At 36.5% G+C, this 26,794-nt stretch overlaps 1 protein-coding gene across 2 annotated transcripts; it reads right to left on the reverse strand.

Annotated features, from left to right (window-relative positions):
* On the reverse strand, positions 1 to 26,794 carry LOC131698648 (carbonic anhydrase 9-like). 2 transcript variants are annotated; one of them, XM_058991481.1, is made up of 13 exons: positions 26,337 to 26,794; positions 16,414 to 16,443; positions 15,789 to 15,959; positions 14,751 to 14,893; positions 13,170 to 13,262; positions 10,734 to 10,800; positions 8,703 to 8,860; positions 5,935 to 6,076; positions 3,697 to 3,735; positions 3,364 to 3,420; positions 2,068 to 2,088; positions 1,420 to 1,513; positions 1 to 1,015 (listed from the first exon to the last, which is right to left on the reverse strand). In XM_058991481.1, the coding sequence occupies exons 1-13, from the start codon at positions 26,461 to 26,463 to the stop codon at positions 955 to 957; spliced, it is 1,203 nt and encodes a 400-aa protein (XP_058847464.1). In that variant the 5' UTR covers positions 26,464 to 26,794; the 3' UTR covers positions 1 to 954. The 2 variants fall into 2 exon arrangements, with proteins under 2 accessions (XP_058847464.1, XP_058847457.1); XM_058991474.1 differs by having other exon boundaries at positions 2,068 to 2,091; positions 3,358 to 3,420; positions 26,337 to 26,792.

Genomic DNA, 26,794 nt, shown 5'->3' on the forward strand with positions numbered 1-26,794 from the left:
TTATTATACAAATTCACATTTTATTTGTATACTGAACTTCTAGTAATACATATAATAGGTAATGCTATCTAATTTTTATGAGTATTTCCACAAAGTGTCTTTCTTTCGCTTGTCAGAATGCTTTACGTGTCAGTGATTAAGTAGCTTTGTTTGTGTTTGTGTCCACAGTCAAAGTCGATGCACTGCTGCTGTCGTCTTCACTTGCATTTGTAGCCTTCTTAATGAAGTAGTCTGTAATAGAAGAAGTTCCTAATGCTCTTTTCATTGCGTCATGAGGACGACTGACTGAATCAGACAGTTGTGAGTCATGTGACTTAGCTTGCCTATTAAATTAGGTCTCAACTACATCACTAAACAGGACACACACATTTCACAGTATTACACATTATCAGTGTTTTTATACATCCGAAAGATACAAAGTCATTACATTATGTGACTGACACCATTCACAAATATAGTATTATGGTACAGTAAAAAATACATATAAATAAAATATATTGTATGAATTAAACTACAAAACAAAATCTGCAATCATCTCTCTCAGTGGTATTGCAATCTGCAGTATATAAATGGTACATTCCTTCAGTATCAGAATTAAGTATCATTCAAAGATTCCACAAAGGGGGGTTTGTTTGCTGTGTGGAAGAATTAGAGATGACCACAAGCTGAAACTAGTTTTGCTTGATTGATCTGTAGTTGAAAAAAAGTCATCGGCTCCTAAACTACTGACTGACGTTTTACTCCCCTGTTTATTTTTCTTTTGTCTAGGATGTGGATTTTGAATTAACGTTTATATGGGGAAAAGTGTTGTTACATTTTGGACTATCTTTTAGACCTCATTTGTGGATTTTCTGAATGTAAAACTGAATGCATTATCGTTACAGGCACATACTTTATCTACTGTACATTTATCACAAAATACATGAATTGAATATTAAACTGGGTTCCTTCAGGTTATACCCCTTCCTTGGATGCAGGTGTGTAGATAACATTCTGCCTGGTATCCTTTCTCAATCTGTAGAAACAGAAAAAGAGTGATTTGAAATTTAAATGTGCAAAATAATTTGTCTTAAACGTATTTGATCTGGCATCTAACTAGCTAGTACAATAGCAGCACAGCATATACAGCTGACAGATCATCACCACCTGCATTATGTACAGATAATATTTTGATGGTGATTTTAGGGTTAAGCTGAGATTCGCCATAAAAGAGGTATTGTGACTGATTGATTTTTATTCCTTTTTAAATCCCAATGTTGGGGCATTGGAAACCTTAAGTGCATTCCATTAGCTTTTTACAAAGGTATTTAGGAATTAAGGTATCACATTTCTGTAGTGGCCAGACTGATAATTAGCAAACAAATGGCCAAGACATATAGACAAACCTGCACTTGTACTGTATTTCAGAAATCAAATTACCTTGAGTTTTTCTTTCGCTGTTGAACCATGTACATCATAAAAGATAATAATGTCACTATAAAAAGAACCCCGAAGACAATAGCTAATATCTCGCCTGCAAAAAAGGAAATAAACATGATTAAACAATTGTATGATCGCTGTGAAATGCATTATCACATCTGAGCGAAGTATTTATAATCAATTAAAAAGGGTAATTGTTTTATTAAATCAGAAAATACATTTTATCCTTTCATCTGTCAATTATTAACTACTAATAATGAATGTAGTCTACTTTATGATGGGGCAGTAAATGTAATCATGACTTTGCAGGTTTTCTTCCCCCTGTTGTTATTGATAATATTTTCAGTTTCTCATGACTTCAGGAAGGAGCTCCTTATCAGGTTTCATCCAGTTTCTGGACTGCAGAGTGAGTATATGATTTGTTTATTTAGCAGTAGATGTAGTTAGTCAGAAATACTCAGTTAGCAGCCATTCAGAATGGTACCAGAAGCATGGCAATATTAAGATCACTGTTTGAACATTAAAAAAGTCCCTTATTGGATGACTGTGTTCTGTGTTTTGCTGTGGGGTCTTCAAAGATTACTGGGATGTGTTGAACCCCATGTCCCCCTTTCTTTCACCCAAGTAATGCAGTACAAAGATAGTTACCTAGGCCCAAGGCAAACTTTGCATCTGGAAAAGAGAAAAGGAACAAAATACAATTACTCAAGGATTTTAGTTTGTTTCTTTGACTCTGGGACACTGGTAGAGTAAATACAGCATGCTAATTATACTAAAATAAACTGTTTTAATTGTTACTTTTAGAATTAGTACTTAAACTCAATACGTAATAAATATATACCTCTATATGGAAAGTGTGACTGGACCTTTCCAGTACTGGATTTGATATTTACAGTTAATAATACATTTTTATTTATAAAGCACCTTTTCCAATCCCAAAGCACTTAACATAGTTGATAGAAGACAAGATAACAAACGACAGGGCAAAATAAAATACAGTAATAAAAAACAATAAAAAATACATTCAACAAAGTAAGAGACAGCATTAACACAGATACTTAAAAGCTAGTTTAAAAAGATGTGTTTTGAGGCGAGTTTTAAAAATCTCCCCAGTCTGAGTCTCTTATGGAGCTGGGTAGTGCATTTCAGAGGTAAGGAGCTGCACTACAGATGGCTCTATCTCTCATGGACCGCAGCTTGGTAATAGGTGTGCCATAGTTTTTCTGAGGAGCCAGATATAGATCACTTACCTTTAGTGTAGTTGAAAGCACAGGGAAGGTTAGACTAGGCATTGCTTAAAAAAGATTTACTTTCATCAGCCAAGGTTGAAGCACTAGGTGTAAAATACACTATTTATATCTCTCAATTCTTGTTTTTGAAGAAATATATCGGAATGTATCTGATTATAGAGGAGGCTGTGTGGTCCAGTGGTTAAAGAAAAGGGGCTTGTAACCAGGAGGTCCCCGGTTCAAATCCCACCTCAGCCACTGACTCATTGTGTGACCCTGAGCAAGTCACTTAACCTCCTTGTGCTCTGTCTTTCGGGTGAGACGTAGTTGTAAGTGACTCTGCAGCTGATGCATAGTTCACACACCCTAGTCTCTGTAAGTCGCCTTGGATAAAGGTGTCTGCTAAATAAACAAATAATAATAATATAATGATAGTTCATAGTTATTGAACATGTGAACAAGCTATATGTTTTTAACACTTTAAATACAGCAACTGTATATTCGTTTTGACTACATGAAACAGCAGTACATGAATAACGTTCTCATCAGTGAAGTAGTTTAGATAACTAGTGGGTGACAAGCTGGAAGTGGTATAGGCTTTTTGGTTTCACAGCATTTAAAGGTAAAGTGTGAATATACTGTAAATGAAAACTGCTTATCACTTTTAATAATAGCTGTTTCAATTGTTGCATTCATTCATTCTGCTAACCTTCCTCATCTTTATCTGTCAAGTCTTTTTCAGATGAATCTTCACCTGATCCCAGTCTGGCACCTGAGAAAGTATGAGGTTACAACAACCAGTTATCACTTATTTTAATTTTAAAATCAAAGGGGTTTTAAATGATACTTTTTATTCTCACAAATTTAATCAACACAAAATATTGTTAATATAAAGACTTAAAAAAAAAAAGACCTGAAATTGGTTTAAACATATGACTGCATTTAGAGCTGGTACTATTACAATGGTTAAAAAGACACAAGGTTAAATCTTTAATCTGTTTATTATGTTGTCATTGTCCAAAGTAAGTGTATTTTTTCTTCTGCTTACCTCGCTTTGAGGATTTTCCACTTGAAGTGTCTTCAGTACCTGTGTGGAGACACAAAGTTTGTAAGGAGCATGTTCCCAAGCATACAGTAGCTGGAAGGCATAACCAATGTTGTGTACAACTGCTCACATAGATGGCAAAGAACTACAGTACATACAATATACATGATACAGCAAAGGTAGAGATGTACAACACTATAAGAAACTAAGGAAAGCACGTGGCGCCGATGAGGCAAGGAAAAGGCTCGCTCTTCAGTTTTGCAAAATTGGTGTGGCGGTTTTGTGATGTGGAATAATGCCCATCAGTCAATTTTTAAAACCATTTGTATTTTTTCTTTTGTAATTGCAATATAATGATTTGTTTCCACCACAAAAGCCACAACTAACCCGTTATTTTACCAAATTATACTGTGACAAATCAGTCAGGTGAACAGCTGGTGTAAGTCAAGCAACCTGTTGGCTTTTTAATAGAAGCCATCATGTTTTCATCTAAGTTCACTTCCAAGGCAAACTCTATGAGTGTTTTAAACCAGCTTTGTTAATGATTGTTAAAGACCTTAAAGAAACTTGTTAAACGACGTACAACGACTACATTTTAGAAATATAGGGGCTAATGCTGATCAAGCGATATGATGATGACAGACACTGTTGGCACAGTGAGCAAAATAACTTTCAACACAAGCTTTGTAAACTTATTATTTTACCTAAGCAATGCTTGTCATATGAGTTTTAGAGCATGACCAGGCATGAACTGTTGCTATAAGGAAGATTGTCTTTGTTAGTCTGTTTTTGACTACACTGCAAAATACTTTTTTGACTTTACACTGCAAAATAGCAGATTTTTTTATGAGTGACAAGGACCAACTAGTTCTATGCAGGCAGGAGGCTGTTCTGTACAGTTTAAAAGTTAAACTTTCTGAATGATTGCCATCTCTCATAGACAAACACACAAGTGTGTCAACCTTTCAAATATGGGACAAAGGGTCTCAGACCCTTCCAAACCTTACTCACGTCATAAGTGTCATGAGGTTAGCCAGCCCTTCACCTATGACTGAAGGGCTGGGGGTCCAAGGAGAAACTCTCAGGGTGTTGCCACCACTCTGTCTGATAGTAATCTGCCTTTGCCATTCTCCTTTCATATTTTCAGTTGGTCGTAGACCACCTGGCTCTTGTATGTGTATGACTAAAGAGCAATAATCTATTGGACAAAGCAGCAGGATTGGCGTGTACTGTATGACACATTTATCGAATACATATTTAATGTACCCTTATGGTGTGTAGTTGTACCAGCACACCAAGGTTCAAAAACCTCTTAGCTGTATTTACTGAGTGGTTGTATGAATAGGTGTGAACAACTAGGTGTGGTGTTTCAGTTTCTTAGAAACTCCCCCACCATTGGGCACTTGAAACCATAAGAAACATCGGCCAGCTTCCACCTTTATTAACAAAGCGAACCTGCTGAGCCACTTCATGTCCTTGCACTTCAAGCTGAATTGAACTGATATTAACCACACTTTCCCTTCGAGATTTACCGGGGATCTGTTCTAGACCCATCAGAATCAGAAGAGTCCTTTGTTCTGACTTTATGTGCTTTACATTTTCATGGTTTCTGGATTTTTCTGCAATCTACTGATAGCATAACTGCTGTCAAATTAAACTGTATAGTTGTGTAAAAACAACTTAACCAGGTGATTTTTTAAATTGTTGGTAATATAGTAATTTCCCTCATGCTTACTACAGCACATACTATATTTGCATTACTTTGGCAAACCATAGTTTTTACCATGCTTTACCATAACACGTCTGTGTTTTAACATACAGTATATCACAGTAAATGGTGGAAACCTGCCTGTAAGTTGGGTCCATACCTATGATATTTAGAAGAACATCTTACTGCTGTGAGCTAAAAAACATATATATATATATATATATATATATATATATATATATATATATATATATATATATATATAGGTTGATATTATGTATAAAACACAATAATATATTTTAGCTCAAAGAGCCAGCTGCCCATCGTTTCGATATGTTGTACATATCTTTCTCAAGGGAGCCTGTGTTTGAATCAAAACATTGGAGGTATTTATAGGTTTTTGACGGCATGACAACTACTTGTTATCGTTTACATTCAAATTTGAGAAAGATATGTACAACATATCGAAACGTTGGCAGCTGGCTCTTTGAGCTAATTTATATATATATATTAAAGGTATTGATGTCCCTTACCCCCACTGCTCACCCCTCCAGGACTGCTGAGTTCCTCAAAGGAAGACAGAACTCTCCTCCCATACAGTAACTGGGAGGCTCTGAAGTTCTTGGATAGTACTGTGTCATGTCCGGCTTTCAGTGTGTCCTCAAGTTCTGAAAGCTGGAGAGAGAAAACAGAACATTGCAGGTGCTACATTAAGCAAAGACGAGCACGTCACCAAAAGCAAAGTCAATTGCGATCATTGATAAGAATCTTATTTTTTAAATATTGATATAATATTAATGTAATCATATACAAACTGTGTAAGCAAGTGTTTTTCCATAAACTTTTGCTAAACAATGGCAAGCACAGAGCCAAGGATGATGTATGCCAGCTGAGCAAGAGATAAGAGACACAAAGTAGGGTCTGTGTAGGCATCGATGTATCTGTAAGATAAGATAGCCCATACCGTCCTGTAGGTATTACTCCATGAGTGAATGTGGGCCCCTGAGACGGAAGAGAATGGTATCATACTGGCACAAATCAGTCGTTTTATAATTAAAACTAGACTTACGAAACTGTAAGTTTGCATAGCAACAGAAGTGATGTAATGCTACAGAGCTCTATTGCATACACCTGCTTGTTGGGACACACATATAAATCAAGAGATTTGTGAGAGACAACTGACTTCCCCAGACCTTCATATCGCTAAGGTTTTGCCAGTGAGGGGTCTCCCAGTTTAGGTAATATTGATCAATTATCTAAATTGTAAGCTAGTGACTAATATTTCTTGTCTAAAGAGATATTTGCAAATAACTGTTTTGTTCAGTACTATCAATAACCATGGATATTATTGTTGTTTAATAAATATAATTTGATTATTAACATATACCCTTGTTCTTGTCATTGATATTTAACAATTCATGTTCAATAATTAATAATTAATAACACTATGTAACACAATTTTTGTTCCTGAGTAGTAAGTGTTATTTCCTAATTGCTTATGCCTCAAAAGTATAGAACATGGCTATTATTCCCCACAAACTTTGCTTTTGTGACCAGGACAGTGATATTTTGAAATGTACCTATTTCCAACGAGAAAACGGGCGAATTTGTGTTTTTTCGTTCACATAAAGTCAGAAAAAACAACATATGAATCCAAATTAACATGTATTTATACTAAAGTAATACAAAAATGACTACAAAAGATTTAGAAGTGAGTAGTTTTTCGAGATTTACGATTATACTGTAAATCACTTTCACGAATCAGCCCCCAAATGTAGTCTCCCATCATGTTCTCGTTATACTGTCCTTGGTAGCGGCGTTCAAAGTCCAGTATATCCTGGTGGAAGCGCTCGCCTTGCTCCTCCGAGTACGCTCCCATGTTCTCCTTGAATTTATCAAGATGAGCATCAAGGATATGGACTTTGAGGGACATCCTACAGCCCATTATGCCGTAGTTCTTCACCAGAGTCTCAACCAGCTCCACATAGTTTTCGGCCTTGTGATTGCCCAGGAAGCCCCGAACCACTGCGACAAAGCTGTTCCAAGCCGCTTTCTCCTTACTAGTGAGCTTCTTGGGGAATTCATTGCACTCCAGGATCTTCTTTATCTGTGGCCCGACGAAGACACCGGCTTTGACCTTTGCCTCAGACAGCTTAGGGAAGAAGTCTTGAAGGTACTTGAAGGCTACCGACTCCTAATCTAGAGCTCTGACAAATTGTTTCATAAGGCCCAATTTGATGTGCAGTGGTGGCATCAGCACCTTCCGGGGGTCCATTGCGCCTTGGTGTCCCTGCTGTCCCAAAGGCAAAGATAGCAGGGAAACTTGGTAAAACCGCCTTGGAGACCCATCAGGAATGCCATCATTTTGAAGTCTCCTATGACCTTGATGCCATCTCAGAAAAATGCAGATATGTATCCACTTAGGCAGCTGGAACTGCTAAACTGAACTAGTGGGCTTAAGGCCCCTGTATTTATACTACTATTTATATTACTGGAAAGTTCTAGAAAGTTCTAGAAGTTACTCCAAGTTTACTCAGCACTGAATCTATCTGGAATGTTCTGGAAAATAGGTAAATTTCAAAATATCACTGTCCTGGTCACAAAAGCAAAGTCTGTGGGGAATAATAGCCATTTTCTATAATTTTGAGGCATAAGCAATTAGGAAATAACACTTACTACCCAGGAACCAAAAAAAAAAAAAAAAAATTGTTACACAGTGTAATACAAGGTTTAGGATAATTGGTATAACAATAAATAAAATAAAACCACAACCCTACAAATGTACAGTAACTCAGTATTAAGGGCAATTGGTATAGAAATGAAGGTTTTGATAATGTACTCATGCCTTTAGTCTTCAGCAAGTACAATAAAAGTTGTGTTTGTGTTGCTCTTGCAGCTCTGAGAGTGCACCTCAATCCTGACCTGCATACCCCCAGCCCTTCAGCCCTGGGCTCTCAAATAGAGACTGTCACATTGTACCAGACTGTCTGGAAGTTTGTGATTTACACAAGGACACTGGTTTCACCGGAACAGTACAGTTTTTTTTTTACACACTAATACTGTATGGTATTTGTATTGCACTGCAGTAGGTTAATCTCTTTAATGCATTAGCACTTTGTTTCGTAACACGGAAGTTCATCAGTTGTATTACTCACTTGTATGTCTGTCATGGGAAACAATTAGTTTAAGAAAACAAAACTGTTATTAAAACACCTTCATCTTCAGTATGACAAAGTTCAGAACTATTGGGCAAAGCAAGAGTTTCAAGTGGGGTGAGAGAACTGGATTAGTGCTTACTAACCTGTTTTCTTGAAACTTTGACGGTTTCATTAAAAATAGTCCAATTAACAGTCTGAAAACACGGAGGAGTGGTGAGCGACCCATTGTAGCGGTAAAAGTGGTCCAGATTGGGTGGCAACAGAAACCTAACATTAAAGCCAGGAATCTCTGTATCCGATTCTGAAAAAGAATAGACTCATAAGCAGTTGGAGAAAACATTATATTCTACGTTCTGTACCCCAGCAGAATTTATGTTTTCATTTATTAAGCAGCCTCATCAGAGAACAGGAAGTGGCACATCTTGGTGAATATTGTGTCTTGTGTAGTCAAGTGATGTAAACACAAGAGTTACCGATTGCATCAAAATAAGCATATTTTTTTGCTACAATCTTAGCATTGAAAAGTTGTTTCATATTAGTGTAACAATATAAAAATCGACATAGCAGAATAGCCAACATAACAATAACAATCCATTACCTAAAACAATAAACAGCAAGTCTGTGTTTTTTTATTATTTATTTCTTAGCAGACGCCCTTATCCAGGATATCACATTATTTTTACATACAATTACATTATTATTAATTTATTTTACACATTATTTTTACATACAATTACATTATTATTAATTTATTTTACACATTATTTTTACATACAATTACCCATTATACAGTTGGGTTTTTACTGGAGCAATCTAGGTAAAGTACCTTGCTCAAGGATACAGCAGCAGTGTATCCCCCACCTGGGATTGAACCCACAACCCTCCGGTCAAGAGTCCAGAGCCCTAACCATTACTCCACACTGCTGCCCATTGACTTAGTTACTCTCTTTTTAGTATCCTTACAAAACGGAAGCATAGTGCATGATTTGTTAGGTCATCTGCACTCACACCCTCCAGGCATGAGAGAACATGAAAATGTATAGCCTATGTGCGCCAGCTCAGCAGGGAAAGATGAAAAGGAATCGCCTTTTACTGTCTTACAATTAGATGATCAGGAAAGGCCCCAAGGAGGTTTCAGTTGAAGTGCTGCTAAACTAAATGGGGAAACTACCGCTTGCTTCAATAAATGCATTCATTATCCAAATTGTAGTGATGGCTTTCTGCATGAGTATTGTGTAAGTTTCGCATTCTTTCATTTCCAGTTGGCAAAACCAGCTACTATTTGTTTGGCATAGCCTAACACGACTGGAAGTCACAGATAAGTGTTGGAGCTAAACACCAACAGGCAGGATATTAGCAGTGATAGTGTGAGATGGGGGGAAGGGAACTGAAAGACAAGAGGGATGCACCCTGCTAGGTACAATGTGGTATTCAACCCCCACTTTTCCCCCGCAGCAGGAATGTGCAATGATAGATTGGTAACCCCTATCATTGGACAGAAGTAAGACAAATGGGAGTGGTCAACAAGTGTTTACAAAGGTATAAATGCCTAACATTGTAAAGTTTCTTCAGTCTTTTCATCTCTTTCGAATTGACTCCATGGATATCCGTGCTTTCTAATACAAACATATGCACTGAGCTGTACCGAAGCCTTGTCCAAAGTCAGTTTAAATCTTGCACTTATATGATTGTATTGGAGGTATACCTTTCTTGTACATAAAAGTGTTTTTGAATCAAAAACCATTTGTCAGCTTAATTTCTTCACTACAAAATCACAGATTTATAATGAAACATAGTCCTGGAATACATTACAGAAAATATACAGCCGTCTTATACTTTGTTTCGCTTATATGCAATCAACAAATATGAATAGATGATATTTCATGAAAAACAATGACACTCATGCGTTATTCTTTTTTCATATCGGTGGGTTATAAAATATATGTAATTGCCAGGACTAATTACTGTTTTCAAATGTTGTCCCTGTCCTCTCTTTGGATTGACCTCTACAGTATGGCTATGGTTAAAAACTTCCTTTTTGGTTTCACAGATCTATAGCACTTTACTACAAGCCTTATATAATGCTAGATCTGTGAAACCAAAAAATGAAGCGAAGAAGAAGAAGAAGAAGAAGAAGAAGAAGAAGAAGAAGAAGAAGAAGAAGAAGAACTTACCTTCAATACTGACATCAGTCAAAGATGAAAGGATGTTATCATAGTTGGCATTTTCTTGTGGACCAATCTATATTAAAGAAGCATTATTTAAAAACTGTTATTTTAAATTTGAAGAAAAAAAACAACTTTATAGTTATTTTTTACAGAAACAGTTTATTCTTTTATGGCTTTGTAATTGAACTTAAAGGCTTTTTAAAATTATTATTCGTTTATTTAGCAGACGCCTTTATCCAAGGCGACTTACAGAGACTAGGGTGTGTGAACTATGCATCAGCTGCAGAGTCACTTACAATTACGTCTCACCCGAAAGACAGAGCACAAGGAGGTTAAGTGACTTGCTCAGGGTCACACAATGAGTCAGTGGCTGAGGTGGGATTTGAACCGGTTATTAACCCTTTTCTTTAACCACTGGACCACACAGCCTCCTATATTTCACAATAAATAAATAAATAAATGATAAGGCTGTGTATATTTCCTATTTATAGACACACAGGCATGTGCAAATTTCCTTCTGTGAATGTGAAGGTGTGGTGACTCTAAAATGTCATAAACCCGATGTTATTATATCTTGTGAAACTCCTGTTGCGTTCTTGCAAGGTCAGTTTACTAATCAAAACAACAGGATAAAACAAAAGCTTGGCTCCTGTAGTTAAAATGATAAAAAAACTTTATTAACTGATTACAACAAGTACAAATTGACAGTAAAACACACTGTAATGCACTGACATCAACAGAGGCTTGTAACCTCTAAACGTCATGGATAGGTTTTTGATCTTGATAACATGTAACGATCAAAGTCACCCGGCCATTAAGAGCCTTTGAAAAGCCTGGGTACTATTCCCAAACCTTTAACTTCAGAAATAGGATGATAAAACTACATCCCTTTGAAAAACCTGGGCACTATTCCCAAACCTTTAACTTCAGAAATAGGATGATAAAACTACATCCCTTTGAAAAACCTGGGTACTATTCCCAAACCTTTAACTTCAGAAATAGGATGATAAAACGACATCCCTTTGAAAAACCTGGGTACTATTCAGAAACCTTTAACTTCAGAAATAGGATGATAAAACTACATCCCTTTGAAAAGCCTGGGCACTATTCCCAAACCTTTAACTTCAGAAATAGGATGATAAAACTACATCCCTTTGAAAAGCCTGGGCACTATTCCCAAACCTTTAACTTCAGAAATAGGATGATAAAACTACATCCCTTTGAAAAGCCTGGGCACTATTCCCAAACCTTTAACTTCAGAAATAGGATGATAAAACTACATCCCTTTGAAAAGCCTGGGCACTATTCCCAAACCTTTAACTTCAGAAATAGGATGATAAAACTACATCCCTTTGAAAAACCTGGGTACTATTCCCAAACCTTTAACTTCAGAAATAGGATGATAAAACTACATCCCTTTGAAAAGCCTGGGCACTATTCCCAAACCTTTAACTTCAGAAATAGGATGATAAAACTACATCCCTTTGAAAAACCTGGGCACTATTCCCAAACCTTTAACTTCAGAAATAGGATGATAAAACTACATCCCTTTGAAAAGCCTGGGCACTATTCAGAAACCTTTAACTTCAGAAATAGGATGATAAAACTACATCCCTTTGAAAAGCCTGGGTACTATTCCCAAACCTTTAACTTCAGAAATAGGATGATAAAACTACATCCCTTTGAAAAACCTGGGTACTATTCCCAAACCTTTAACTTCAGAAATAGGATGATAAAACTACATCCCTTTGAAAAACCTGGGTACTATTCCCAAACCTTTAACTTCAGAAATAGGATGATAAAACTACATCCCTTTGAAAAACCTGGGTACTATTCCCAAACCTTTAACTTCAGAAATAGGATGATAAAACTACATCCCTTTGAAAAACCTGGGTACTATTCCCAAACCTTTAACTTCAGAAATAGGATGATAAAACTACATCCCTTTGAAAAGCCTGGGTACTATTCCCAAACCTTTAACTTCAGAAATAGGATGATAAAACTACATCCCTTTGAAAAGCCTGGGCACTATTCCCAAACCTTTAACTTCAGAAATAGGATGATAAAACTACATCCCTTTGAAAAGCCTGGGTACTATTCCCAAACCTTTAACTTCAGAAATAGGATGATAAAACTACATCCCTTTGAAAAACCTGGGTACTATTCCCAAACCTTTAACTTCAGAAATAGGATGATAAAACTACATCCCTTTGAAAAACCTGGGTACTATTCCCAAACCTTTAACTTCAGAAATAGGATGATAAAACTACATCCCTTTGTTCAGACATTCTGGCCATCACCATATGCACAGGACAGCAGTGCTATATTACTGTAGTATGCTAATGCTTTATGCATATTGGGCAACAAAGAAAAGGGTCTTGTAAATTACTGCTATGCCTTGGCAGAGATATGAATATTGATGAAAAAAACAACAACACTTACCTCTATGAAAGCACCAAGCACAGCTAAGCCATCGGTTTTGCTAGCTGCTTCTGACAAACTGTCATATTTAGTATTGTAGTGAACCACGTGGATCTGCAACAAACAGATATTGTATACATATAAATATTTTTATTGTTTTTATTAGAACAAATAAGAGCCCTAAATACTCTTAGTTTGCTAAACACATACAGTGGTCATATATTGCAGAGTATGATAAAAGACAGAAGTTGTACTGTAATTGTGTGATGAAACTCAACATAATCAATGCGCTCTAAGAACTGCAAGCAAAATAATAGTCAAATGCATAGGGGCGAATGAGTACACTCAAATGTAATGTAAAAAGTTGATTTTACATAAAAAAGATAGCTGGAGGCTGTCGGTACTCTTCCAGGCTGGTTTATTAAAAGTAAATGTGTTTACAGATTTAGACTGAAGCTCTGTGGTGCTTTCACACAAAACCAGCTGAGAAACAGATAAATATTCACATATTCATTACCGTATATATATATTTTCTTAGCCCCTGACACAGTAATATTTATATTTGTTTATTTTTTTTTACGAATTATACTTTATAAATCATGTTACAATAACAAATAATTTTAAAGTAAGGTTGGATGAGATAGCTTCCCCTGTGATATGAATTTAGGATAAAATATAAATCCCAAACAGAACATTATTTTCCATACTACCCTCATTGTGCAAACTAAAGCAAGCTATAACCTGAAACATAGTTAAGCTGGAATACAGGACGTAAGTGTGTTTTAGTTGCAGCCTTAAGCACACGTTGAAGGCTGCACTTAGAATAACGTCTTCAATTCGGGTCCCCACAGTACAAAAAAGACATTGCAGTCTTGAAGAGAGTCCAGAAAAGAGCAGCCAGTCTAATCCCAGGGCTTAAAGGCATAGTTATGAAGACAGGCTGATGGAACTGAATCAACTGAATTTATTTAGCTTAGAACAAAGAAGCACGGGAAGGGGAAGTTTTGCTATCTTAAAAGGAGTTGGCAAAGTCAATGCTACCCACTAATTTAAACTAAGACCAGCGGACACAGTTGGAAATGAAGTGGAGGTTGACATAGGACAGAAGGTATGCGCATACCTGTCAACATTGAGGTTTCAAAATACGGGAGCTTTTGTAAACTGAAATCTCATACCTGTCAACTTTTGAAAATACAAAATCGAGAGCGGGGGTGGGGGTGGGGGTGGGGAGGGTGCAGGTGCATGGCTACGTATGTGAACTTGCCTCGCGCACTGAATGCATGCCTGACACAGGACTCCCCTGGGTCCTAAACCCTGCTATGTACAGACTGGGATTGCAGTAATCACACGCTGGCCATGAATTTTGTAGACATTAAAGGTTTGCTGACATAAGGGGGTTTAACAGTAGAATACGGGAGCAAATCTGTCCCGGGAGATGTCTGGGAGAAGGGTCGAAAATACGGGAGACTCCCGGTGAATACGGGAGAGTTGACAGGTCTGTATGAGTGCTGAGTGTATGTAATGGCTTACCAAGCCACGATGTTGATGCTGAATCACTGAGAGACAACTTTTTGGATTCATCAGCTACTAAGTGAGTCATACCTCTGCAGGAAAGTGGAGCCCATCGACAGTGTGTTCTGATCCTGGAACCTTTACGGTGCCCCAGTGGAAGTGGAGCTGGGCGGCTACAAACACGTTGTCGAATCCCCTGACAATGCGCATGGTGTCAGGCAGACTCAACTGCACTAAAGAGATGACAGAAAGTACTGTTATTATATCTGCTGCCCTTCAGTGAGCATCTCCTACAGCAGAATGACCCCACATAAAGCAGGTCTTTCCCAATAATAAATAAAAAGTGCTCTGCTGACTTTCTTATTCATAAAATCATATTTTGCACCAGCAATAATAACCTTTTTAAAAATATATTTATTCCATTGTAGATATTTACAATGTTAATAACAATTTGCAGGGCAAGAATAAACAGATGCAATCTATTAGCAGTAAATAGAGAACATGCTTTAAAAGCATTTTAGCACCTGTTAAGTACAACGAAATCTGTTTATCATATCTTGACAACGCAGTCTCTTACACTAAAATGCGTCAAACAGATTAGAACATAACAAACACAAACACTTTAAATGCATGTTGAATTAAAAACAGACAGACATTTCCCACTAAATATACTCAACTGCAAACTGATAACAGCTACATTTCCTTGCCTAAATCCTATATGTATGTTACCAACATGAAACTTTCATTACTGAGAGCTGCATTTGCTTAAAAAAAGGCCTTCATTTTCATCTCACCTTCAACAGAAAAACAACCTAACTTTTCATCAGAAGAAGGTAAACGCTGAAACTTTTATGCTTCAGTGGATTAACTACAGAGATGAAAGATGAATATTCAAATGCGGCTTTAACAGTGGAGGAAACTTCACAGCATTTTTCACCTGGGAAACTGCAGTACCAGTCAACCTATACACTGCTGTAGAGTGGATACATTCAACAGAAAGGCTGACTTGGACTTTGGAACCATGCAATGCTGTCATTACCTGTTTAAATGCAAGTCCCGAGAAAAAGACCCAGGCTAATGATAAATTGTGACAAATCTTTCACAACAATGCCCCCAGTGGTCACTTACAGGTGTGCCCGTTGTTTTGCAAAGTCAGTTTCTCTTCATCTGACAGATCATATCCTTGCAGAACAATCGGAGGCAGTGCTGGGGTGAATATGGCTGCTCTGGTGTCAATGTTGATGGGGGACTGAGATTTTCCACTGCAGTTTTTAAAGTCTAAGGACCATGTGTCCTGATCTGTGGTCAAAACAAAAGACACCATTATTTAAGATGAGATTATTTGGAAACAAATCAATTACTCTTAATTGATCCTTAATTTAATGCATAAGGATTTTAAATTGAAAGATTTTGGATTAACTACAGTATGGATCTCAGCTAGATATAGGATTCTAAAGTCTAGATTAGTCTTTTAAACTGGAGTCCGATCAGAAAACTACAAAAGCAGAGTGGGATAATGCTTTACACACTCCTTTAAGGACAAAAGGTTCTAAAAGGTCTGAATATACCTTTGTCAATGTACTGTAATGTCAACACATGAAAATGCTAATATAATCTCATACATCTAAGGCTGTGAGTTTATCCTCTCTAAACTGTTAGATTATCCATTGATACTGTGTGTAATAAGGATATATATTTTTTTTTATTAAGAACAAAAAAATAAGACAAGTTGTAAGAAATATTTAATAATTACCATCGTATTTCCAGTGTCCATGGGATCCACCTTGAAAAAATAAATACAATCAATCGTTTCAGGGATGATGCAATAAACACTTTGCAGAAATATGCAGGTGCATGCTTTGCTATTTACATCAGCCATATTACTCATTACCCACACTGTGCGTAGCTGTTTCCTTAATGTGTTTACTTGTTTAGCTGGAGGAAGGTTCATTTTTTTTCATTTACCACTGAGAACATAAACACTGAACAGCTCTAAAGGTAAAAACAGAAGGTTTTGGGAAAAGAGAACGTGGAAATGGGAACACAAATACAGAGCAAATCTGTCCATTCTATAAGAGAAGTGAAGCTGTGGTCATTTCGATCTCTTTTGAATGATATTAACCACACCAGCAGCTTTGTGGAATCTCCTTCGTGGAAGTAATTTCACATGCGATGTTCCACGCTAACAATAAAATGTGCCAAAACGTATTTCATTTTTAATTATTGTCTCATACAAAATCCAGTTTGAAAGCCCTAGCTCCTGTCTATCAACCAGATAGACAGAGCCCCTTCCTTCCTTCTCTTCATATTTGGAACGAATGTGAACCAGACAGGTTAAAAAAGACTAGTGAGGGGCAGTGCCTGCCTTAGACTATATATGATGATAGTAACAGTACTGTGTAAAGAGAGTTGGAGCTTCTCTTTAGGTGTCTTCTGAGGTGTAAGTTCAGGTTTGAGCCTAGCTGCCCCAGTCTCAGATATACCTACTGCGACAACAGTGGCAAAGTAAAAAAAAAAACAAAACCTATAGATCCTTTAAGGCTTATCTTTTTGTTTATTCAACAGCTCATCGACTCATTTTGAAAGTGTTTGTTTGGCAGTATTGGCCAAACAACTAAAAACTGCCCTATTGAAAAGCATTTGCTTGTTACCTGTGGTTCTGCCTGCTTGCTTCACTGAACGGTGTACAGTGCACCATAGCACATGCATATAAAATAAATTCAATATTAAAATATAGTTTATACTAATATACTGTGTACCGAAACAAGATTTAAACTGCTTACCAAACAACTAGTAATTTAAGGGATTTTAAGCACTCTAAATTTGTTTACATTTTGTAACATTACTTTCTCCTATTAATACGTAGGCGTTAATTGAGACTGGAGTAAATGGGGTGGTTATCAGTTGTCACATAATGTTAACCAAGCAGATGGCTTCTAACATCAGTAAACATCTATAACAGGGGTTTCCAACTCTGGTCCTGGAGAGCCCCAATCCTGCAGGCTTTCTAGAAGTCTTTACATCATCAAAGGCTAAAGATCTGGAACACCATTTAATCTTCACTAATTAAGACAATAATTGGTTCAATTAAGTAAGAGCACTAAGTTGAAACAAAAACCAGAGCTCTCCAGGACCAGGGCTGGATAGGTTCATGCAAATCTTTTATTTCTGTCAGAAACAATATGTAAAATATGAAAATGCTATGTGTTTTTCAAGATTCTCTTCCGTTTAGATCGATTGAATAAACCCCATTGTTTCTCTTTAAAGTAGTAGGAAGAGTACAATTTTTGGGCTCTAATAACAAAAACATTCTTCAAGGCCCTATGTCAATGATCCTTATGACTGTGCTCATTGTATCCTATACACTGCAGGTATTATTCAAGCCAAAGAGTAGAAAAAGTCTTCACCGCATTTTTTTTTCCATAATCCATCAAGGTTAGAGGGTGTGGTCTTGTTTAATTGCTAACCTCGATCTCCTCGTCATGTAACACGATGAATGCTGCTAAAGATTATACTGGCTGCAGCACAAAAGCTCCAACTGTAATCTCCAAAAATAAATCAGAAAGGAGCACATTCTCTACACCTGGGCTATTCCATTGACTCATTTCTTATAACTGGATGTTTAACTGCTGTCACTTTCAAAATGGCTGCATGTTTTGCAAATCAGAAGCTGCTTCAGGTGAGTATCGGCCCCTCTTGCTGCATCATAAAGCAGCATTTGTGAGTTTTATCTCATCCACACTTTGTACGTTGGATGGAGGACTTACTCTAATTAGAGTACTCATTAACCTTAGTATTAATGGTAATTTATTAAATGAAATATATTAATGATTTATAAGATTCCACCATAATATTTACTATAGTATTTACTTACTCTGGCCTCATCCATAGGAAAACCTTTATTGGCCAAATGATGATTGAAAGAATGAATGAATGAATGAATGAATGAATGAATGAATGAATGAATAAATAAGAGTTCAGATAGCAAGGCCTTTTAAATCTAAACATTTTGATTAGAGCTGATTCATGGTTTGAGAAAATACAGCCGCTGTTTCCTACACTCAAAGAAAGCAACAATACTAAAAGGTACTGACTACTGTAACACAGCCTCCCAGCTCAGGTTTGTTTGCCCCTTTAAATTCAGCAGACCCAGACATTGAACGGTCCTTTTTAGCACTCTCATTGTTTACAGAAATAAAAATAAACAAACAAAAACTTAACTCCCACGTGGAGTGCGAAACTAAACTTTTAGTTGTATTCTAACTATCCCACTAGATGGCTAAGCCATTTACCAGCCAAACAAAAAAAAACACTTGCTTCACACAGGACTTTGATCTTCACACACAGACAACACTGAACAAACCTTTTGGTCTGTTTAAATACCTGCCTGCTAATCCCTCATTAAAATCAGAGCCAGGTGAACCTTGTCCTGGCTCACTCCCAAGGCATTCTGGGGAATGTAGTCCTGCAGCACCCTCCTGGACTACATCTTTTCTCCTCCACCCCCTACTCTGCCACACTACATTAACTAATTTGCTCCAAATTATCAGTATCGTTAATACAGTGGGGAAAAAAAAATCCTATAATGTTACCAAACCTGAAATAAACAAGTCAGAAATTGAATTTCAGGAATTAAGTAGTCACTTTGAGTTGCTTCCATTTAGTTGTATTTTTCCTTTCAGAAAGGTGCGACAGTATAACTACTGGGAGTGAAGAGCTCTGAGAATCTGGCCCAGTATGAAAGGGAATGTAGCAATAGTAAACACATGTTGTTTATGTATAATATGTTTCCATAACTTGGTTATCCTACCAATCAAAACATTGTGTACCAAATACAGTAGTGCAGTTTGGAAAATACCAATCACAGTGTAGTTGAAGTAGTTATATTTTGAAGTTTATTGTATACCTACTACAAAAAAAAATATTAGAATAGCTTTAATGCAATAATATGATCATTGAAGTAATTCTTAACAATTATCTCTTAGTATGTAAAAGTAATAATAGTAATTGAAAATGTAAGCAATTACATGACTGTACTTGTGACTTCATTCTATAGGGTGTTAATTCTATAGGGTGATGGAAAACTTGGCCATAATCGCTGTAGATGTATATATATATATATATATATATATATATATATATATATATCATCCCCCCCACACACACACACTTGTAAAAATTCCCACAGATATTCTTAATAATTCTAACATTATTACCTGCAGTATAATACAAGTTCAAGGTGTACTGATTAGAAATATTGCCTGGTTCATAGTTCACAGTGATAAAGGTAGTCTGCTTTAAGTTTTGCAAAATGATTAATTAATTAAAATATGGATTGATTATGAAATCAGCAAAATAGTTATACCTTTCACAGAATTCACGGGACAGGAGCAATGGCTGTGACGAGTAAGGCCTGGGACTTGAAATAGGAATGATGTGTTTGTGACTTTAGGAAGATGACATGCTTTCCCCTTGGCTCGTGGAGAGCCACCCTCATGGAAGTGAGACTGAACCAATAGGCTTCTAAGGCTGGGAAGCAAGCGTTACTTCCAAGGGGAAAATGAAGAGAAGGATAGTGGATACATTTAAGAAGACTAGAAGTCGCCCTGACTAACAAGCAACGCCTACGTTCAGGAGATCGGCACTCTGCCAATAATGCTTACCCTACTGTATGTAAAATTGGTCCCACAGTACTTGGAAATTTGCCCTGCTATTTTGCCCTTTTACTATGCTTGTTTTTACCATGCTTGTAACATGCTTTATCATAGTTAGCCATGTTTTATACCATGTTTTAACAAACAGTACTTTATACGCGGCGGTTGCAGATTGTCTGTGCTTAAGCATGATTTCACTTTCATTTACTTCTATTTAGTATACCGCAGTATATGTTGGTATATTTGCTAAAACTTTCAATACTCTTTTAAAAAAACTTTAAGAGACAGTATCACATCCAGTTAAAACAATACCTGTAAGGTTTTGAAAACACATCTCTTAAAAAACAATTTCCAAATGATTATAACAAACAGGATCCAAATAACTTATATTCTTACTATTTCATTTAGAAAAAAAGCGAACCTGAATTTCGTTCTCCTCTTCTGACAAGGTGGCAGTATTTGAATGACAGGTTACTTCCAGTCATTGAATAAGAAAATATAAATAGCACATTAACACTGTCTAATATTTATTTCTGTTTTTATCAGATCTTTCTGGTTCTGACAAAGCTGGCCCTTTCAAAAAAACTGGATGATGCGAATTGCATGCCTGAAAACTGGAGATTGTTTTGTCCTTGTGAAGCTGTCATTCATGGCTCTCTACATAACATTCTTGTTTTAACTTACCAGTATTCATTGTGATCAAGGGCATTTTATAGTTTACACAATAGGTTAATTGTAGGGAGGTAAGTATTTAGTCAATACTTAGTCAATATTTCGTTGTTTCCTGATGAAAATCACAGATTAAACAACTGAAGTATGAATTAAAAAAATATATATATATCCTGTATTCATTTTTCATTTGAGCTGTTAATATCATAAGAACAGTTCAATTACACAGGCCTTACCAGTGCCTTCAAGTTAGTCTTTTACTTAAATTTGGAAGCACTGCTGTTCATTTATTTAGTTATTTATTTATTTTAGTAATATATCTGAAGTTTAGTTTAGAGCTGCAAGCTATTTAAACCTAAAAAAGCTAATTTTCCAAAGGTTTTCCATATTTCCTTGCTAAAATGGCCTGCCATATGGTACCAGTGTACTTATTTAATCAATATAGACTTCATGAGTTTGAGCTTAATGAAAAAAATTAATTGCACCGTGTAACAATTTTTTTTTTTTTTTGGTTCCTGGGTAGTAAGTGTTATTTCCTAATTGCTTATGCCTCAAAAGTATAGAAAATGTCTATTATTCCCCACAAACTTTGCTTTTTTGACCAGGACAGTGATATTTTGAAATTTACCTATTTCCAATGAGAAAACGGGCGAATTTGTGTCTTTTCGTTCAGAAAAAAACAACATATGAATCCAAATTAACATGTATTTATACTAAAGTAATACAAAAATGACTACAAAAGATTTAGAAGTGAGTAGTTTTTCGAGATTTACGATTATACTGTAAATCACTTTCACGAATCAGCCCCCAAATGTAGTCTCCCATCATGTTCTCGTTATACTGTCCTTGGTAGCGGCGTTCAAAGTCCAGTATATCCTGGTGGAAGCACTCGCCTTGCTCCTCCGAGTACGCTCCCATGTTCTCCTTGAATTTATCAAGATGAGCATCAAGGATATGGGCTTTGAGGGACATCCTACAGCCCATTGTGCCGTAGTTCTTCACCAGAGTCTCAACCAGCTCCACATAGTTTTCGGCCTTGTGATTGCCCAGGAAGCCCCGAACCACTGCGACAAAGCTGTTCCAAGCCGCTTTCTCCTTACTAGTGAGCTTCTTGGGGAATTCATTGCACTCCAGGATCTTCTTTATCTGTGGTCCGACGAAAACACCGGCTTTGACCTTTGCCTCAGACAGCTTAGGGAAGAAGTCTTGAAGGTACTTGAAGGCTGCTGACTCCTTATCTAGAGCTCTGACAAATTGTTTCATAAGGCCCAATTTGATGTGCAGTGGTGGCATCAGCACCTTCCGGGGGTCCCAGCCGTACTCATCATACTTCAAGACGTCCAGCAAGGTCTTGATGCTGTTGTAATCCTCTTTGAGGTGCACCGAGTGAGCCAGGGGAAGAGACGGGTACTTGTTACCATTATGGAGCAGCATGGCTTTGAGGCCTGGATGAGCTGTCAATAAAGGACAGTATAACGAGAACATGATGGGAGACTACATTTGGGGGCTGATTCGTGAAAGTGATTTACAGTATAATCGTAAATCTCGAAAAACTACTCACTTCTAAATCTTTTGTAGTCATTTTTGTATTACTTTAGTATAAATACATGTTAATTTGGATTCATATGTTGTTTTTTTCTGACTTTATGTGAACGAAAAGACACAAATTTGCCCGTTTTCTCACTGGAAATAGGTAAATTTCAAAATATCACTGTCCTGGTCACAAAAGCAAAGTTTGTGGGGAATAATAGCCATTTTCTATACTTTTGAGGCATAAGCAATTAGGAAATAACACTTACTACCCAGGAACAAAAATTGTGTTACATAGTGTTGTTATTTAAATTGGTAAATTTGCCATATATTTTTAAACAAACGTAAAGTTTGGTCTAGACTTGCTGTGATGGTTGCCTCCTGTCATTCTGAAAGGATGTGGTCACTGAGAAATAATTTCCTGTATGTCAGCACTATCGTAACAATATCCTCAATCAGTGAGCGATTACTGGACGTTTACCCTTGGCTGATGCAAAATCTCTCTCAGCTGACTAATTAAACTATAACTCAGGGTGACCCCTTCTCAGTAAAAAAAACAAAAAAACTTGATGATTCATTATTTGGTGAAGTCAGACAAATAACACAGAAGAAATTATTTAATGTCATCATAGCCTCGCTTATTTGGAATAAATAAACATGAATAAAAACAAACTCAGCACAATGGCTTTAAAACAAAGCTCATACTGTATATTAAAACTGATCTAGATATGATGTTTAAGAAGGGGATCTCCGGAAACATGCCTTGCATAGTTAACATATGCTTGAATGAAATAGTTTTACTGTATCCTACTTTAAACATGAATTTGCTTTTCAAGAGCTACCATCGAGGGATTTTCATAACACCTGTACAACCTTCTGGAACCCCTTCACTATGCTTGTTACTTCACAATCATTGTTTGTGTTCGATGATCACACCATCATTCAAAAAGACGTCTGGGACGCGTTCTTCTCTTTATGTTTAAACTTGTACACTATGGGTTTTTTGAATAACAGGTGGAGGGTGGCTGGTTTTTTTTTCCACCACAGAAATCTAAGAGCAGGCAACAGGATTGAGAGCTTAAGCAGCACCAACAACCTGTCAAGTCAGTAACTTACATCTCCTGCCAATGCTATAAATACAGCTTGTCACTTTGTATATTCAAAAAGCTTTTAAAGCAGAACTGTAATAGTTGGCAAACATTGTTGGAATTATACTACCAAGTAAACAGTAGCTCTATTTTTTTTTTAGCTTTTACACCAGTGTAAAAATGTGTGCCTGTGCTTGGTGCTGAACTAACTGGCATTCCTAAGCTCTAGCCATTTTTAAGAGAATCCTATATTTAATTTAATTAATTTAATTTAATTGAGCCACGTGTCTTACAGATTTGAATGATGCCAACAATCTTTTTAAACCTTTCAGCGAGGACGAAATCTGAGAACCAAAGAAGTCCTTGTTCTCGAATGAAAGTATAAAGCTCTTTCACTTCTCTCCATTTCTCTCTTGGCTGCACTCCACTCCATGTTTGTTCAGTTATGCATTCAGCCTGACCCCAGTCACTTCACACATCACTGAACATAAGAACATAAGAAAGTTTACAAACGAGAGGTGGCAATTCAACCCATCTTGCTCATTTGGTTGTTAGTAGCTTATTGATCCCAGAATCTCATCGAGCAGCTTCTTGAAGGATCCCAGGGTGTCAGCTTCAACAACATGGGTTTGATACGCAGTTCAGTGCTGGATATATGTACTGCAGTTCAGTGCTGCATATATGTACTGCATATAAACTGCATTATCATTATCATTAAACATTTACTAGGTTCCAGAACCTCTGGGTCAATAACCAAGCTGAATGGAGGAAAACTCTTTGAAATAATGTCAAAAAGGTATTAATTGTTTTAAGGTTCTAGTATTTGTGGATGTGCCTTGTGGATAAATACGCTTCAATAGAACATTTGTCTTAATCACTGTTATTACCTGTTATTAAAACATGGTACTATATCAATAAAAAAATGACACATGATAATTTACACATGGCTTAAAATACACACATTTTCTCTTTATATAAAGAGAAGTACTACACACATTGCACATACAAATGTACGTATTATATTTGTTTTCATCAATTTAGTAGCAATTTTATTTATGTATCTTTTGCTCATCTCTCCATGTCCCTTTACTTCCCCAGCACTGATTCAGCTATCATCTGGTATAAGTTACATTAAATGATTCCTAGAAATTTTCCAGTTGATTCATTCAGTCAAAACGCAGAGATCTGCACGTACTCTGTTACCACTGGGCCTGTTACCAATAAACATGAATCAGCAAGTTAGTAGGCTATTGCTCAAACCTGCGGCACTGAATTATTTATTTAAAAAAATGTAATGTATTTTTTATATAAGGAGAAAACTAGAAAGTTATATTATGTTAAAAACACTGGTTACACATTAAGATACACTTTTGATAGTCTTTGAAAGCATATGTAATATGCATTTCTATTGATAGGGTTGCATAACCAAGGTAAATACATGTTGTTTATATATGTAATTCCCATAGTATAGTTGTTCTCACAATCATACACTTTTGTACAAAATATGTGTATTTACAAAACTGCAGTATAATAGCTTCATAATTAATGCACTTTGAAGTGTATGCTAAACATGCTATTAAAACCCTCTAAAAAACACTGAAATGTTAATACATTTCTAGCCAATGCAGTTAAAATGGTAGCGCTGTAGAAAAAGATAGACCCCGAAGTTGCTGCCATCCGCTATCAGTCGTATTTGGTAAAAGCCAAGTTAAGTTATAAAATTCCACCTGCCACAAGACTTCAAGTCCGCAAACATTTTCACCGACCCTGACTGAGTGCTGCTACTGGTTACTGGTTCCCAGCTTCTGTGTAATTGTATCTTCATTTCACGCTGAAAGATGATTTTTTTCCTGAAACATGACATGCTGCTGTGTCTGATTACTGCTCATTGCAGCTGATATTACTTTGCAGGCTACGGAAGAGCCCATGCGAGAAAAAAATGAAAACTTGAAATTTCATCTTTGAAAGTTGAAATTTCGTCTTTGAAAGTCAAAATTTCGGCTTTGAAAGTTGAAATTTTGTCTTTGAAAGTCAAAATTTTGGCTTTAAAAACGCAAAATTTCGCCTTTAAGAAGGGATGACATTTTGAGTTTTAATTTTTTTCTCACATGGCCCTAGGGCTCTTCCATAGCATGCATATATAGTTAACTAAAACAAAAATATGTTTTATGTTATAGTATCACATTTACTGGTAGTTTCCAAAATTACGATTTGAAAATAGGGGAAAGAAAAAATACTGCTCAGACTTTTATTTAAGTATGTTAAGTGGATGATGTATGATATTGATTCATATGCTGTTTGAGATGTCATGGGTTTGGGGCTGAAGATAAAATAGATAATAAACAATACCGCTTTACATGCTTCTTGTCATTTCCATTTCAGACAGTACATCTCATTGACAGTACATAACAGCACATATTACACAAATGTATTGGTTAAAAATATTTTAAAAACCTTTACAAAATACAAAACAACTTTTTTATAGAAAAAAATAAATTTAAAAGCCCAGACTATAGCTTGTCAATATCAATTCAATTTTCTAAATAGTTTGTTTTCTCACTCATATATATATTAGCTCAAAGAGCCACACACACACACACACACATTTCATAATAAACTTACAAACACGTGTTAAACCAATATAAAGACTGTATTTGTGAGTCTGAAGTTCATTATAAATAAATGTCACTGTTCTAGTCATTGTAAGAACACAATGCAATGTAAGCCATCCTTACTTTTGCGTTGCTCTTCGTGGTGGATCTCACTGCTGCTGTCTTCCTCAGAGGAGGGTTCTGGAGACACCGTTGTCAGAAAAAGGCTTTGCAGAAGAAACACAAAGAGCACCTTGCCTCGCATCTTCATTCCCTTGACTTGGGAAAACTTGTATTAGCTGCAGGAGCCTTGAAGTCACTGCACACTGAGCTCACTGAAACCTGATGACTTTTAAAGCTGTGCTCATGTGAGTCAGGCACGGTTCACCTGGTTTGTGATTTTAAGGCAGTGATAGGTAAACAACACTTCAGTCACCAATCAAGTCCGGTTCTAAAGGTACCAACCACCACTTTGTTAGCTGGAATGAAAACCAAAAAAAAAAATGCTCCTATCTGTTCAAGCTACCAGGACAGCTCTTGAAGTTCATTGTTGTGAACAAAGTTCAGTGGTGTGTGTGAAAGGGTGTGATTCACTTTGTGCT

This window comes from Acipenser ruthenus, chromosome 2 (assembly GCF_902713425.1).
Source record: "Acipenser ruthenus chromosome 2, fAciRut3.2 maternal haplotype, whole genome shotgun sequence".
Lineage (NCBI taxonomy): Eukaryota > Metazoa > Chordata > Actinopteri > Acipenseriformes > Acipenseridae > Acipenser > Acipenser ruthenus.

Excerpts from the sequence above, each read along its gene's own strand:
- LOC131698648 (XM_058991474.1), bottom strand. The coding sequence starts at position 26,463 with ATGAAGATGCGAGGCAAGGTGCTCTTTGTGTTTCTTCTGCAAAGCCTT. Across the intron at positions 14,894-15,788 it reads GCAAAACAACGGGCACACCT|TGCAGTTGAGTCTGCCTGAC; the intron begins GTAAGTGACCAC and ends TCATCTCTTTAG. Across the intron at positions 2,092-3,357 it reads GACAGATAAAGATGAGGAAG|ATGCAAAGTTTGCCTTGGGC; the intron begins GTTAGCAGAATG and ends TCTCTTTTCCAG.